The sequence below is a fragment of the Micromesistius poutassou genome, assembly GCF_964030765.1.
Source record: "Micromesistius poutassou genome assembly, chromosome: 10".
In the NCBI taxonomy this organism is placed as follows: Eukaryota; Metazoa; Chordata; class Actinopteri; order Gadiformes; family Gadidae; genus Micromesistius; species Micromesistius poutassou.
This window is the reverse complement of record NC_140280.1, coordinates 9,031,399-9,046,142: the sequence shown is the minus strand read 5'-3', so window position 1 is coordinate 9,046,142 and position 14,744 is coordinate 9,031,399. Positions and strand designations below refer to the sequence as shown.

Genomic DNA, 14,744 nt, shown 5'->3' with positions numbered 1-14,744 from the left:
TTCACCTCAAAAATATAACAAAAATCTGATCCAAATTATAAAAATCAATTATACATTCCAATTAAAAATATACCAATAAACAGCTAAATACATTGTTGACCTATTAATTACAATGCAATCAATCACAGTAGCTTGAAATAAACAAAATAAGCAAATGAGCACAAAAACCTTAATGTTTTAAAAATAACTTCAATTATTTATATTAGTACAAATAGTTTGATTTATTTTTCTTTTTACAAACACCAGCATGAAAAGGATTACAATAACAGTAGAAAATGACTGTGAAAAACATATTAACATCTTCTTCAATTAAATGTCTGCAATTAAAAATGGCATTAAAGAATTACATTGCAAAGAGTCTTTATCTGGAAAAAGGTTCAAAAGAAGTATTGCACATAACAACTTGAAGTTTACTTGCAACATTTACCACATTCAAGTCTTCAAACTCCCCTTCCTCTAGATAGGTCTATAAGATCAACTCCACAAAACAGCGGGGGTTACTCCAGTCTTCTCCACAGTGTCCTATAAATATGCTCAAAGTGTTGCACTGCCAAATCGCCCTGTAGCGGATTATTAATATTTTTTGTCTCTCATACTTTGTTTTACCATTAATTAGTTAATTCTTTCTCTTTGCATCTTGCAGAGGTCTGCGATGGGAGAAGCGGGGGCCCGAGGACGCCGTGGGGGGCGGGGTTTGCGGGAAGTGAGGCGAGAGTTGCATTAGGGTTGTCCTTAACGTAATAACTGAGAAACATTTGGTGCACATCACACCACAACAATTAATTTTCAATAGCTAATTCATGTACTTGTCATTTTTCTCTTTTTTTTTGTCATGCATGCTACAGATTACAATAGGAGCTAGTTGGCAAGTTCAAGAATATATATAATATATATGTTTATATTATTTTTTTTTCAAATATTAAAATATCTAAACACCAAACATCCATTCGTGTGATACGAGATTCAGCGTCGAGCGCGAACCGAATTTTGCATTCTCCTTATAGTAAGTCATATTCCCAGAAAGGAGAGGAAACCAAGACCAAGGTACTATTTTTCCAACTAGGGCAGCCATTTTAGAGACATCACATCAATTCAAATTAGAAATTATTTCTTGCCATGCTGTCATCACCCAGATTGACTGGAAACAGCTAGTGTATGAAAGCTCAAGACCAAGAGAGCCAGACTTTGGTCTCCTCTCTTCAGATTCAAAGTCGCGTCCACACGAGTGCGCACTAAGCTGTCAAAGATTCCTCAGCACTGAAATGTATAAAAAGCATAATTGAAAATAATATTTATTGAAATCACTCAACTTTCTTTTTAAATGAACATTTTCCATATACGCAGATCTCTCAGTAACAAAAGTACAAAAGCTACCTTTCACAATGTGAAAAATTGAGGTATTGCAAAAAGGAGTTTCCCCATTTGTGAAAAATGTGCCTAAAATGACTGCTGGAAAAAGAAAAAAAAAATATTTAGAAAAGTAGTGCATAATAAATGTTTATATGTGCATGACAAAATAATTTAGCTAGAAAACACTGTACCAAAAAATCAGCAGGCCATGTATAAAATAATCTTTTTTTTTCTCAAATCGCATTTAACAGCAAATTCTTCACAAAGTGTTTGAACTTCTAAAATGCTCACCTTCCAGGGTGCAGAACTGGTGCGACAGCACAATGTCACGCTGGCCCACGTACACGTTTCTCACTAGTGTGTAGAGTAATCAAGTTTCTATTTCTGGACAAACTCCCTGACATAGCTAAGCTCGCAGATTTGGAAACCACTGAGTGACTTAAACAATAGAACAACAACCTTCAAAACAAATGGGGGTTAGCTACTTTTTTTTTGATTCGTAGTTTTCTTCTTCTGTGCGTGTATGTTTTTTAAAGTTCAACAAACAATATTTATGATACGGAAAATAACAAAAACGGCTGCGTCTGAAAGTCAGGAGGCTGCAGAGAGGCCTGCAAGCTGACGGGCCGCGCTCTGTAAGCTAGCGTGTTTACCGCTCGGTACTCAAGGCCAATCTTTGGTTAGCTGGAGTCCGTCCGATCCCAAGAAGCAAGCAAATATGGGAAAACAACTTGAAAGATATTAAAAAATAAAATAAAAAGATAAACCCAAGAAAGAAAAAGAAAAGAAAGTGTAGAGAAAAAGAGTAGGAAATGCGCTACAGTATGATCTACTACTACGCCTCATCTCTTTGGTTACCTGAAGCCACTAGGTACAACCTGTCATCACCTGCAGGGGGCTTTCCCAGCTGCAGAGGGGGGGTCAAACGCATGCAGTAGTAGTTAGTAGTAGTAGAACACATTGCAGAGGACTATCTTCATTTATGCTTCGTAACACTGGATGCTGAGTAGGTCGATGGGATGACTGCTTAGGGGGGGGCGGGGGTGGGTCGGAGTGTTCACTCAAAGGGCAGACCCCCTCTCATGACTCAATCATATGGGCCTGGCTTGCTTTTGAAGAGGTTGAATGCAAAAATACAGTATTGGGTGAACAAGTGGTGGGAATTGCACAAAAAATGATGTATGGGGAGGGATGAAATAAAATAGGCATGCCTTTATCAGCTGGGAGCCCTGATGTGAAACTGCATCGTTACCCTTAATATTAAACTTATATCCCCTCCCTCCAAGACAGACAGGGGGACAACCATCCACCCTGACCACAACTACACGCCCTACATCTCTGCTAGCAGCTGGCTGAGCAGCCATCTTAGCAGCTAGCTTAGCAGCTAGCTTAGGAACGGGGGGGGGGGGGGGTGGGGGGGGGTCGGTGGGGCGCAGTAGAGGAGCGGAGCTGGTTCGGGTTCATCATTCTCTACCGTCAAGCCTTCTCCAGCTCTTTGTAGTTTGTTTTCTGTTCCGTACATTCCTATAATACACTGTACACTGCACAATGCTCCATTCTGTCCCTAGCATAACCCTGGGTTGACTTACAAAAATAAGGAAGTGACAAAGCAGTGTGTACAAAATCTGTGCCAATGACATCGCGCTCCGCCCTGCTCGCGTCGATTCCCTTTGATTGTGGTCCCAAGGGAAGGAGAACATCAGCGGGCTTTTGTTTGTTTCCTTGTCTGCTTTCATTTCTAATTGTAGTCGGCACATATAGCAGCTGAGTTTGAGGTATTAGTTTTTGCATGTCAAAATGGAGATCGAAACCCAAATTTGTATAGCTGTGGTTTTTATCTTTTTTACTACGCTTTCAAGTAACATCAAACTGTTTTGCGTTGTGTCGGTGGAAACAGTTTGATCTGGGAGGAATGAAGGATCCGTCTAGATTGCCCTTCCTAATTCTCGAATGGCGTCTTCGAGATTCTGCTTTGGTTAACTACTAAGGGTCTAATATGATGTGTTTGCACTTTGTTGACAGGAAATAAGTGCACTCTTCTTTAGCAACACCTTTTTAATTCACATTTGCTCTGGAGCCTTCAGTATTAAAAAATAATAATCAAAAAAATAAATAGTTAGTTGGAAAGCAATCCAATCTAAATTAGACCGCTGTTGGGAGTTAATTTAAAAATGAATTTGATTTTGTTGTCAATCATCCCCCAAAAAAATGTTATGTACTCTGGCTCTTATCTCAAATTACCTTTTAGAAAGACATGGCCAATCAATTGCCAATTAAAAGAGCAGGTATCTTATATATATATAAAAAAATAAAATCAAATGGATAAATTAAATTATATTACATCTTTTTTTTTCTCCTTGCTGAACATATTTGGATATATTCCAGTTTTTGACGGCGTTTTGCTCTACGCTAAAAAATATAGATATATTTATATATATTTTACTTAAAATAAACCCAAAGAACAAAACAAACTCAAAACTAAACGTAAGCCTCTGTGACACTAGAGCTAAAAAGGAACCAGCAACAGAAAAGTGCATTTATTTGTACAATGATTAGCGACTCCTACGCTACCTCCCCTTCTCCTCCTCTCCTGTTGCCTCTCCCTCTGTCTCCGCGTCGGCGGCGCCCCCTGCTGCTCAGTTCCAGCGGAAGGAGATGTGGCGCGGGCGGTCGCCGCCCTCCTTCACCAGGGGCTTGTGGAACTCGCGGCCCGCCCGGGAGTGGATGGCCGCCCAGCAGTACTCGCAGTAGTACTGCAGGCAGGTGACGTTGGCGCAGAAGAACGGGGCGAACTTGCCGCCGCAGCGCGTCCCCTGGCACTCGTCGCACAGCTGGTCGTCGAGCACGTATGGCTTCACTTCCACCTGCAGAGAAAACAAACACACACACACACACACACACACACACACACACACACACACACACACACACACACACACACACACACACACACACACACACACACACACACACACACACACACACACACACACACACACACACACACACACACACACACACACGAGATGTGGCTCAGTGGACGAAGCAGGAGCGGGCGTGAACCTTCACATGAGAACCAGAGTACCAGTAACCAGAGTGTGAGTGTGTGTGTGTTCACGTTTTCATATGTACGTGTGTGTACATCTGTCTACATACGTCTGCGTGTGTACGATTGTGTGTGTACATGTGTGTCTACGTATGTATGTACATGTGTATGTGTGTGCACATGTATGTGTGTGCAACCCCACCCGACCCTTCAGTTGGGCCCCGGCCTCCACCCACCCGTTTGTCTATCTCTCCGTGCTGCAGCTGGACGAAGCGGGCGCTGATAGCGGCGATGTAGCTCTGCTGGTTGGAGAAGGCCACGCGGCCCGCCCCCTTGGGGTACTTGAGCTCCGGGTCGGTGTCGATGCCCGCGTAGCAGACGCCCCCGTACAGGCGGTCCATGATCATGGCCAGCTCCACTGCACCGCGGGACACAGCAGGGAGGCAACGTTATGGGGTGATACCACGGCAAGAAGACCTTAATCCGTCACTGAATCAACCACGGAGACATTAACCCAGCTAGAGGAAACAAGGACACACACACGCCCGCCCGCTCTCCGGTGACCTTGCACTGCTACAACAACAGTCTTGAACACATAAACAATAGCTGTTGACCAGGCGACACTTTAGAGGTCATGAGAACACAATGAAAGCCATGTAATCCATTTGTCTCCATTAGAGACTTTAAGAAGGCTGGCTCTGACATGCACGGCTCTGGATAGTGAACGGCGGCCCCACACTGTAGACCCAGTAGGGGTGTTGAACACAGGCCGCGGTACAGGGGCCTCTAGAGAACTCCAGATAAGGAGGGGTGTGTGGATGCAGGGGCTGATAGCAGCAGAAACCATCGAGTGGAGTCACGGTTGCTGGTGCTTCTCCGTAACTGACAGTTTTTAGAGAGACCCCCTGCTAGTCTGTGGATGCCCTTTGTTGCAAGCTAGGTCTAGCATTAGGTCTTCAAACAACGGGTGGAAACATAAGTGGCCAAGTGGAGACAAGAGCTTGTGTGAATGCAGGAGACAAAAATAGTAAAATGGAGCGTGATTGATTTTTAACATTAGAAATATCACACGTTTGTCAACATAGATTATATACTGCAATCTATGTCTCACTCACACACACACACTTTAGGGTTAATGTTCACAGAACAATGGGTCAATCAACTGAGTCTTAGCACAGGCTTCTTCATCATCAACCAGCTCCTGGACCTCATTTCCATCATCATCCACCCTCCCTTAAACCCAGAGGAAGTGCTAATCAGTCTAACATTATTTCTTAGCTTTCTCTCATAATAGAGAGAAACATAAACATAAGTAGGAAACATAAACCCTGTACATGTATCCCACATATGCTAAGTGTTTTGCCATTTTTCCGAGACCCCAGGAAACTGTTGATAAGGTCAAATGTACGGTAAATAAGTTGATGAATGTGATGTTGAATCAGCCAGCCTGTCAACTCAACCCCTATGTGAAGATGGTCAGGTTTTTATGCCATCCGTTCGGTTCCCAACAATGTTAGCAGCTCCCATAGCTGTATCTTTGTTTTGTGAGTGCCTGTCTAGTTAGTGTTCCCTAAGTAACAAAGCCACTGCACTCGCTGACAGACTGGGACTGGGAGGCCCCCAGTTAGAGTTCTGAGTGGAGCTGGTGGCTGTGTCAGTCAGTGGGATGATTCTGAATGCCACATTCAAATAGGTTGTGAGGGTACATTTAGGAGGGGGTGTATTTTAACTGATTGGGACATTGACTTGTGAATCAAAATTAAGAGCTCAGTAGCTGGTTGATTGCATGTACCTAGAAGCATCTCGGTCTCCAAGTCTGTGAGTGCAGTGGGGTGCAAACATAGCACGAAATGTGTGGATGTGTTCGCTTGTGGGCCCTATAGGGTAAGGTGACATCACACCGCGCTGACTGTGCCATGTTTAGAGGCGGCAGTCTCCATTGGTTTATTGGGTCACACAAGATGGCGCTGGGCGTGATGCAACCTCACATTCCCTAAAGGACTGGACTACCTAGTCAGGGCACTTATGCAGGGCACGTATGCATTTGCTTGCGTTAAGACACGTAAACACGCACAGCGTCGGAGCTGCGAAACACTTTCGCAGCCACTGGAAAACATGGCTGATCTACATCTCCACGTAGATAATGTCAACGAGTCTAACAATGGAACAAATCCGTTACCCTGAACGTCATGCGTTCGTTGACATGTGTTCTAATGATACGATTATGTTCCCCTGGACTACAACCATCATACTACAAGGACCCTTCACATCTCTCTCCCCTGGGAACTCCTGGATGAATCCTGCACCTATGTCCACAACCTCACCCAGAAATATACCTTTTAAGTTTGTACTTATTGGAAACGAACGTTTCTGAAATCTGATCACACACTAAAAACTGTCTCGGCAGTAGCGTCTGAGGTGAAGCGTGTTCATAAGAGTAGAATCAAACGGGGGGCTGACCTGCGCGGAGCGGGCGAGGGACGCCGCCCACAAAGATGGTCTTGCGGGGGTCCAGGGGCTGGGAGCCGTCCATCACAAAATCGCTGTCATTCAGGTTCCAGGGGCGGATCTGGACCTGTTGAAGGGCCACACCGTCAGGGCTCAGATCAGCTTTAGAGACCTCGGTATCAGTAACCTCAAACATGAACCGCGAGGGAAAGTATGCTCTGGTTCTCTAAAACCAGCTAACCTATGTCATGTGTGGAGTAACACCACCTGTCACTCATTTCCGCCATTCAAAAATGACATGAACATATTATGACAGTGTTTGGTGCCCTCAGTGATCATGATAGTCCTAATCGTTTCCCCTCCCCGCCTGCTCAACAGCGAGCAATGATGTATCCCATCAGTTTTATTTAGGCTTGTATTAATTGGAATAATGTTCTTTCTTTAGGAGAACTCCGTGACCATGAAGGGTAACCCCGGCAACCCCTCAGCCAGCTGCTGACCCCCTCCCCTGATGCACCACATGAGTATGAAGGCTGCACTCCTCCTATCGGACTAGTGTAATGAGCGCAGCACTAATGGCACCTATAAGTCTTCAAATACTGCTACCACAAGCAATTCGCTGAGGTCATATAAAAGGCAAAGCCGTAAATAGGACAGTATTCGGTTTTCACCCGGCAGGCTAAATATATATGCAGATAGGCCTGGTGTGTGTGTTGCATGCACGATTACATGTGTTTGTGCGTGTGTGTATGCGTGTGTGTGTGGGGGCGTGCGTGTGTGTGTTTATTGTGTGTGCGCGTGTGCGCGTGTGGCCGTGCGTTTGTGTGGCCGTGCTTGTGTGTGAGTTTATTGTGTGTGTGGCCGTGTGTGTGTGTGTGTGTGGCCGTGTGTGGCCGTGTGTGTGTGTGTGTGTGTGTGTGTGTGTGTGTGTGTGTGTGTGTGTGTGTGTGTGTGTGTGTGTGTGTGTGTGTGTGTGCACATATTATGTATCTAGGTTTAGGATCTGTGTGCACACTGACCGGCTTATCTTTGATGGTAGGGCTGGACACACACAGATAGAGCTTCCCGTCCTCCTCGATGCAGGCCTCGATCAGGGCCTGGACGGAGCTCTCGTCCTGGAACAGCAGGAAGGCATAACCTACGCACACAAGCACGCAAACACACAAACACACACACAACGCTTTACTAACAGAGCCACAGCACATACTGTCCCGTGACAAAGCATTAGAGAGCCATCGGGTCTCACTCATGACGACATAATGCGGCTTAAAGGTCATGTCCTCTATGTTGTTGTCCTAACCAGCCCCTACCGCCAACGGCTGAAGTCCTGCCAGGACCTTGTGACTCACTGGTGAGCAGTCCTGCCTGCAATCTTCCATATTCTGCCTCCCCAGAGCAGAAGAGCACTAGTGACTAAACTATAATCAAAAGACCAGCAGAGCACTAGTTACTAAACTACAATCAAAAGACCAGTAGTTCACTAGTGACTAAACTATAATCAAAAGATCAGCAGAGCACTAGTTACTAAACTATAATCAAAAGACCAGTAGTTCACTAGTGACAAAACTACAATCAAAAGACCAGTAGTTCACTAGTGACTAAACTATAATCAAAAGATCAGCAGAGCACTAGTTACTAAACTACAATCAAAAGACCAGTAGTTCACTAGTGACTAAACTATAATCAAAAGATCAGCAGAGCACTAGTTACTAAACTATAATCAAAAGACCAGTAGTGCACTAGTTACTAAACTATAATAAAAGACCAGTAGAGCACTAGTGACAAAACTATAATCAAAAGACCAGCAGAGCACTAGTTACTAAACTACAATCAATAGACCAGTAGAACACTAGTGAGTAAACTACAATCAAAAGACCAGTAGAGCACTAGTAACTAAGCTACAATCAAAAGACCAGTAGAGCACTAGTAACTAAACTACAATCAAAAGACCAGTACAGCACTAGTGAGTCAACTTGCATAAAGTAACGATATTGAACACACTGCTTTAAAGAAAAACCTACTAACAGTAAATACATAATAAATCACATGATCATTGCCTGTGTAGAGTGATCGTGCTTTGTATCGATGCAATAGATAAAGTCAAAGTAAAAGGAAGAACAAGTCTCACCTTTGGGAGGGAAATAGGACTTGCTCTCTGCTTTGTGAGGCCAGTCCACAAACAGGTGACCAAAACGGCGGAAACTGGCAGTGATCTCATCTGTAGAAGCAAACAGCACAACCCCCAATACATTAGAGACGTTCTTGGAAATCAAATTTCCTCTTCTTAATTGATCGATTACATCTGATAACAATAGATTTATGAACATATTTGGTTTTAATGTTCAAAAAGGATTACAGCTAAAGCAAAAAATGCAAAAATGCAACACAAAAAATGTAACACTGGGGTAGTAGCGGTAAAACATAAAATGAAACTGAATGTACACAGATGGATGGTACGTGACAAACGACAATACTGCGACAAAGCGGCGAATAAAGGTTTAGAACCAAATTTGGATGGGGCCACCAAATGAAAAGTCAGTAGAAAATGTTCTTCTTGAGCCCTGCCGGGACAGAGACTACACATCCTACAGAGTTTACTGTGGTACCGTGATTACTGTGCAATCCCTTCTTGGAAGCGAAAGAACGAACAATACATGAACCACGACTAGAGGACTGGGTTGTATTTTTTACTTGAACCATCCCTAGTGTTTACTATATCGGGCCGCCTGACGAATCACAGCCGAGCCAATGCAGTGAGTGGTCCGGTCTATTTAAAGACAACAGCCTCACACTGGCTGTAGAGCTCCTACACTTGCATTGAGTGTGTTTTTATGTTACACCAGTGCATTGAGTTAACCCTCTTCCTTTTGTTCTTAAATGGTGTGTCATCTATTCCAAGGTAAAATGCTTCCTTGCCCTGTGTTGGCAGCGGCTGATTCTGCTGCGTAACTCTGCTTTGTCTCCACAAAAGCCTGGGATCTTACAGAGAATTAAAGCTGACAGCTCATGAATGCCTTTAAGTGCATAAAAATAAAATCACTGCGGAAAATATCTATGACATTGAGGGTTTTGGTTATACTGCAGTGGTACGAGAATGGCTCAGGACTGCTGATTTCACAGTGACTAATGATAAAGTCCTGTGTCAAAGCAGCCTCGGAAAAACCTTCTCTTAGCTTCCGTGAGCTCTGTGGGTGAGGGAGCAGAACTTCCCAATAGCTAAAGTATCGACTAGCTGTCGAGTCCGGTGAGGAGGCTTTTTAAAACATGCTCATTAAGAGTATGGACCCTTCTGCATAGCTTTGACGCTAAATGTGCGTGAACCATGTTTGCGCCCCACCGTCCAAGAGGGGATTATCCACAGAAAGAAAAAAGTCAATTCAGCTAAACGATAAATCACTAGGGGGGGGGTGGGGGGGCTCAGCGCTTTCAGAGGACGGCCTTATTTAGAAAGCCATCCCTGCTAAGATGGTGGCCCCGTTTCACCAGGGCAGAGTCACACCGACACCTGCAGAGAGAGGCCAGCAGGGGGCCGGCTCTACCTTCGTCTATGTCCGGGGGCAGGCCTCCCACGAAGACCTTGCGAGAGTAGCGCTCCACGCGTTCGCCGTTCTGGTGAGGGAAGCAGTGAGGGGACCCCAGGCCGGCCAGGCCTTGGTCGCCGCGCTCGTCGTCAGGGAAACCGTCTTCCATGGGGAACAGGGAAGAGTGGCCTGTGGGAGAGGAAGAGCTTTACTTTGCTGAGGAAAAAGGAACAACCGTCACGTCAAAATGGAGGCCTTTTCACCGTCGTTGCTGCAGTTAGATTGAGGGAAAACAAAACACTTGGTCCAATTATTTGGGGAGTGAAACAGCGATAGTTCCCCCTTAATCAGATTAAAATGTCATAATTGGATTTAAAACCCCACTGCTGCCATGGCTGAGGACATTCTTGTACAGAAGGATTTGGTCTAAATAACACTTAACAATTATTAGCCGAAGTGAATAGTGAGGAATAGCCCCGTCGACCTTTGGTCTGGGGGGCTATTCCCCTCTATTCACGGAGCCTGAGTCTAATAATTGTTTTAGTATATACTACACTCCAAAAATAAACAAGATAACACTTTTTGCTGGGATTTATTTGTTTTTATTAGCGGTTTATTTGTTTTTTGTAAGTGTGACGAGACGATTGTCTCATGGGTCATCTTCCAACAAGTTTCCGTGGCTCTATAGAAGAGCTCAAGGACTTGCAATCTGCTGCAAACATTTGGTGGAGAAATTTCATGTTTCATGTTTTCTGGGCGGACGTTGTTTGGTCAAACACATGTTATAGAGCCAAAAACTTGAAAGAAATTAAAGATTCATAACACAGGAACAACCATCTCTTTCAACTCCAAATCCTTTCATAATTATCAAAGGACTCAACTAAAATGTAAGAAGTATTACAGCATGCAGACACGATGTAAAAGGTGTATGTGAAAGCTGTATCCCTGAAATGTAAAATGAAGTGCATGTGTTCTCTTTGCTTTCATTAGCTGGCCTTAATCACCCAGTCACATCATGAAGACATGCACATGCACGCGTACAGTGCTGCTGAACATATGCATGCACATCCTTACTGTACACTGTAGAGAAAGCTGGGACTATCAAGGTTAAACATGGCTTTACCTTTATGGAACTCACCTAGAACCATATGTTTTACTCTATGTTTGGTCTATAGGTCTCTATATGTGGGATCATTTGTCCCCATACGACTTTTGTTCGTCCCTGTTATGTGTCTGCGGTCCGTGTCTGTTCCTGTTGGGTGTCCCTGTTGTGTGTCGCCTGTCCCTGTGTGTGTGTGTGTCATCTGTCCAAGTGTGTGTGTCGCCTGTCCCTGTGTGTGTGTGTGTGTGTGTGTCCAAGTGTGTGTGTCATCTGTCCAAGTGTGTGTGTCGTCTGTCCCTGTGTGTGTGTCGTCCCTGTGTGTGTGTGTGTCGTCTGTCCCTGTGTGTGTGTCGTCTGTCCCTGTGTGTGTGTCGTCTGTCCCTGTGTGTGTGTGTGTCGTCTGTCCCTGTGTGTGTGTGTGTCGTCTGTCCCTGTGTGTGTGTGTGTCGTCTGTCCCTGTGTGTGTGTGTGTGTCGTCCGTGTCCAAGTGCGTGTGTCGTCTGTCCCTGTGTGTGTGTGTGTGTGTGTGTCGTCTGTGTCCAAGTGCGTGTGTCGTCTGTCCCTGTGTGTGTGTCGTCCGTGTCCAAGTGCGTGTGTCGTCTGTCCCTGTGTGTGTGTCGTCTGTCCCTGTGTGTGTGTCGTCTGTCCCTGTGTGTGTGTCGTCTGTCCCTGTGTGTCGTCTGTCCCTGTGTGTCGTCTGTCCCTGTGTGTCGTCTGTCCCTGTGTGTCGTCTGTCCCTGTGTGTCGTCTGTCCCTGTGTGTCGTCTGTTCCTGTGTGTCGTCTGTTCCTGTGTGTGTGTGTGTCGTCTGTTCCTGTGTGTGTGTGTGTGTGTGTGTGTGTGTGTGTGTGTGTGTGTGTGTGTGTGTGTGTGTGTGTGTGTGTGTGTGTGTGTGTGTGTAATGCCTGTCCGTCTGTCCGTGCTCTACGGTCCCTGGAGGTTAAGCCTCGCCTGGCCTATTCCTACTCCAATCCACCCAGCTCTGAGCTGCCTTATACTGCTTTATGTAAGGGGGTAAGCCCACAGCTTATGCAGTGTGAGTGTGTTTGAGCATGAATGTGTGTTTGAGCATAAATGTGTGCATGGCTGACTGTGTGGTGTCACAGTGTGTTTGTGTTCCTGGACCATGTGCAGGGCCATGTGTCAGTGTTCCTGCTCCAAAGATTTAAATTATGGTCTGTGTTTTCTATCCCTTTGTTGCCTCCGGCTGCACCATCACAGATGCGAGGGACATGGTCAACTTTTGGTGTCAGACTTCGCAATGTTAGAAAAGAGTGCACGGCGAGGTCAGCACTTGACGACATAACCATTTTTCACTAATTGGTGACAAAAAAAACAACAACAACAGATATCATGCCCACAAGACATTCTGGTCACTGATGCAATGAATAAACTGCATTCATCACCAAAATAAAATGTAAATTAAAATCACTCCACAAGACAAAACAACGAAAACAATAAGTGTAAGGTAACAACATAGGCAACACGGATGTGCAGCACGGGGAACACGGACTAAGGCAACGTGGGTGCTTGTTTTTTACCTCGTCTCCGGCCATAATTCCTGGCTGCATGTGGAACAAGAAAAAAAGATGGAGAAAAATAAAAGAGGGAGGATTATACATAACGCCGGTTTAATCCAGAGGACTCTCGTGGCCTGCAACACGCAGGGGAGTGGACCAATAATGCCCTCACCAGTTTAGCACCCAGCCACAGAGCAGAGGTCAGCCCATGCCTCTGCCTCCGTCCAGGGGCTCATTTTAACATGGTGCAACACAAGTATTTTTGGAAAGGATAGACACAATAGAAAATCAGCCTTATTCTTACGTCCAACACGCCTCTCAATGTACACATACAGAAACATTTACACACCAACATGTTTATATTTGGTGGAGGTCAATGGATCAGGGTGCAAAGTCCCTCCCACAGGATATCCATGGTAGTACTAGATTACCAGAGCACCGCAGTACCACGGCTCTTCAGGCTAACCAATGAATGCTGTATTTAGGTTGCTGAGCACATGCACTCTCATGAAAACCACCCTGAATAGGAATCAGAGGAACATTCACCCTCATTTAAACCTCCCAGAATAGGAATGGGAAGAACAATCACCCTCAACCCTCTAGAACAGGTAGAGAAACCAGGGCACAACAGCAGCCCTGTTAACCCCATTTGAATGCTGCAGTGACCAGAGATCTTCACAAGGTCCACCCAGCAGGAGATGAATGAATGAATGTGGGGGAGTGTGGGGAGACTGGACTGAGCAGGAAGTGGTCGAAGCCCACTGCTCCTTCCTCTCCATCCCTCTATCTGCTTCCAGCTCTCAGCAGAACCAGATGGACACAGCAGCTCTAGAGGGGGAGGGGAGGGCAGGGGGAGGGGAGCCGGGAGGGAGGGGTCCGAGTGAGGGGAGCTGGGAGGGGGATGGAGTGAACGAAGCAACGCAGCCCTCTTTGGCTGATTAAAAGAGAGTAGAGTATGCTATAAAAAACTGACGCGTGAGGACAGAGTGAGATGGTGCACAGAAGCAGATCTCTAGTGGGATGGAACGGGAAGGTGTCGCAGCAGTGGAGAAAGATAGCACGAGAGAGAGAGAGGACATGAGGGAGAGAAACGAGGATGAGAGAAAACGAGAGAAAAAACAGAATGAGAGAGAAAGACCATGCACACAATTAGAGAGAGTGCAAGACGGATAGCGAGTGATAGAAAGAGAAAGAGAAAGCAAGCACGCTCGCGTGTGTGGGGGGAATCCGGCCTATCTGCTTGCACCATCTGTCTCAGGGCTAGATTACAGCTCCTGAACATGTGACAGCATCATGTGACGGGGGGTGGTCAGAAGCACCGGCTTCCTGGCCAGCTGTAGTGATGTCAAATGTACCCCCACCACACCCCCCCTCCCTATTTCTGGGGTGCTTCATCTCGTCCCTCTGGCTCAGGACCAGAAGGCAATAAACTACCACTGTGAGTCATGGGAGCTAAAGGCTGTGTCACTGTGACGACCACAAGATGCATTAAGGAGAGAGTGACAGGCAACAGAGAGAGAAGGAACAGGCTCAGAGCCTGTGGCTACCGATGGGCCTTCATATTTGTCTTGGTATCCAACTATCTTGGTTCCTATAGGAGCATGAAGTAGAGGAGGGTCCTATCTGAACAGAGCACATTGAAATCTGATACAGATACTTAGATAAAGATAGAAAAGTCTTTATATGAGTAAAGAGTAGCATAGGTTCCTATACAAACTGTAGATGAGGTTTCAACAGAAACTGACTAAAGGAGGTTCC

At 45.4% G+C, this 14,744-nt stretch overlaps 1 protein-coding gene across 2 annotated transcripts in view; it reads right to left on the bottom strand.

Annotated features, from left to right (window-relative positions):
• Positions 1-812: 812 nt before the first annotated feature.
• The window catches only part of cpeb4b (cytoplasmic polyadenylation element binding protein 4b), a 33,083-nt gene continuing 19,151 nt past the window's right edge, over positions 813-14,744 (bottom strand). Inside the window, exons 5-11 of one of the 2 annotated variants that reach the window (XM_084474632.1) lie at positions 13,008-13,031; positions 10,384-10,554; positions 8,973-9,062; positions 7,864-7,982; positions 6,857-6,971; positions 4,633-4,814; positions 813-4,214 (exon numbers count right to left, since the gene is read on the bottom strand). In XM_084474632.1, the coding sequence (XP_084330758.1) occupies positions 3,987-4,214; positions 4,633-4,814; positions 6,857-6,971; positions 7,864-7,982; positions 8,973-9,062; positions 10,384-10,554; positions 13,008-13,031 (929 nt within the window). In that variant the 3' untranslated portion in view covers positions 813-3,986. The remainder of the gene's footprint in view (positions 4,215-4,632; positions 4,815-6,856; positions 6,972-7,863; positions 7,983-8,972; positions 9,063-10,383; positions 10,555-13,007; positions 13,032-14,744) is intronic. The other variant, XM_084474633.1, reaches the window with a different exon arrangement.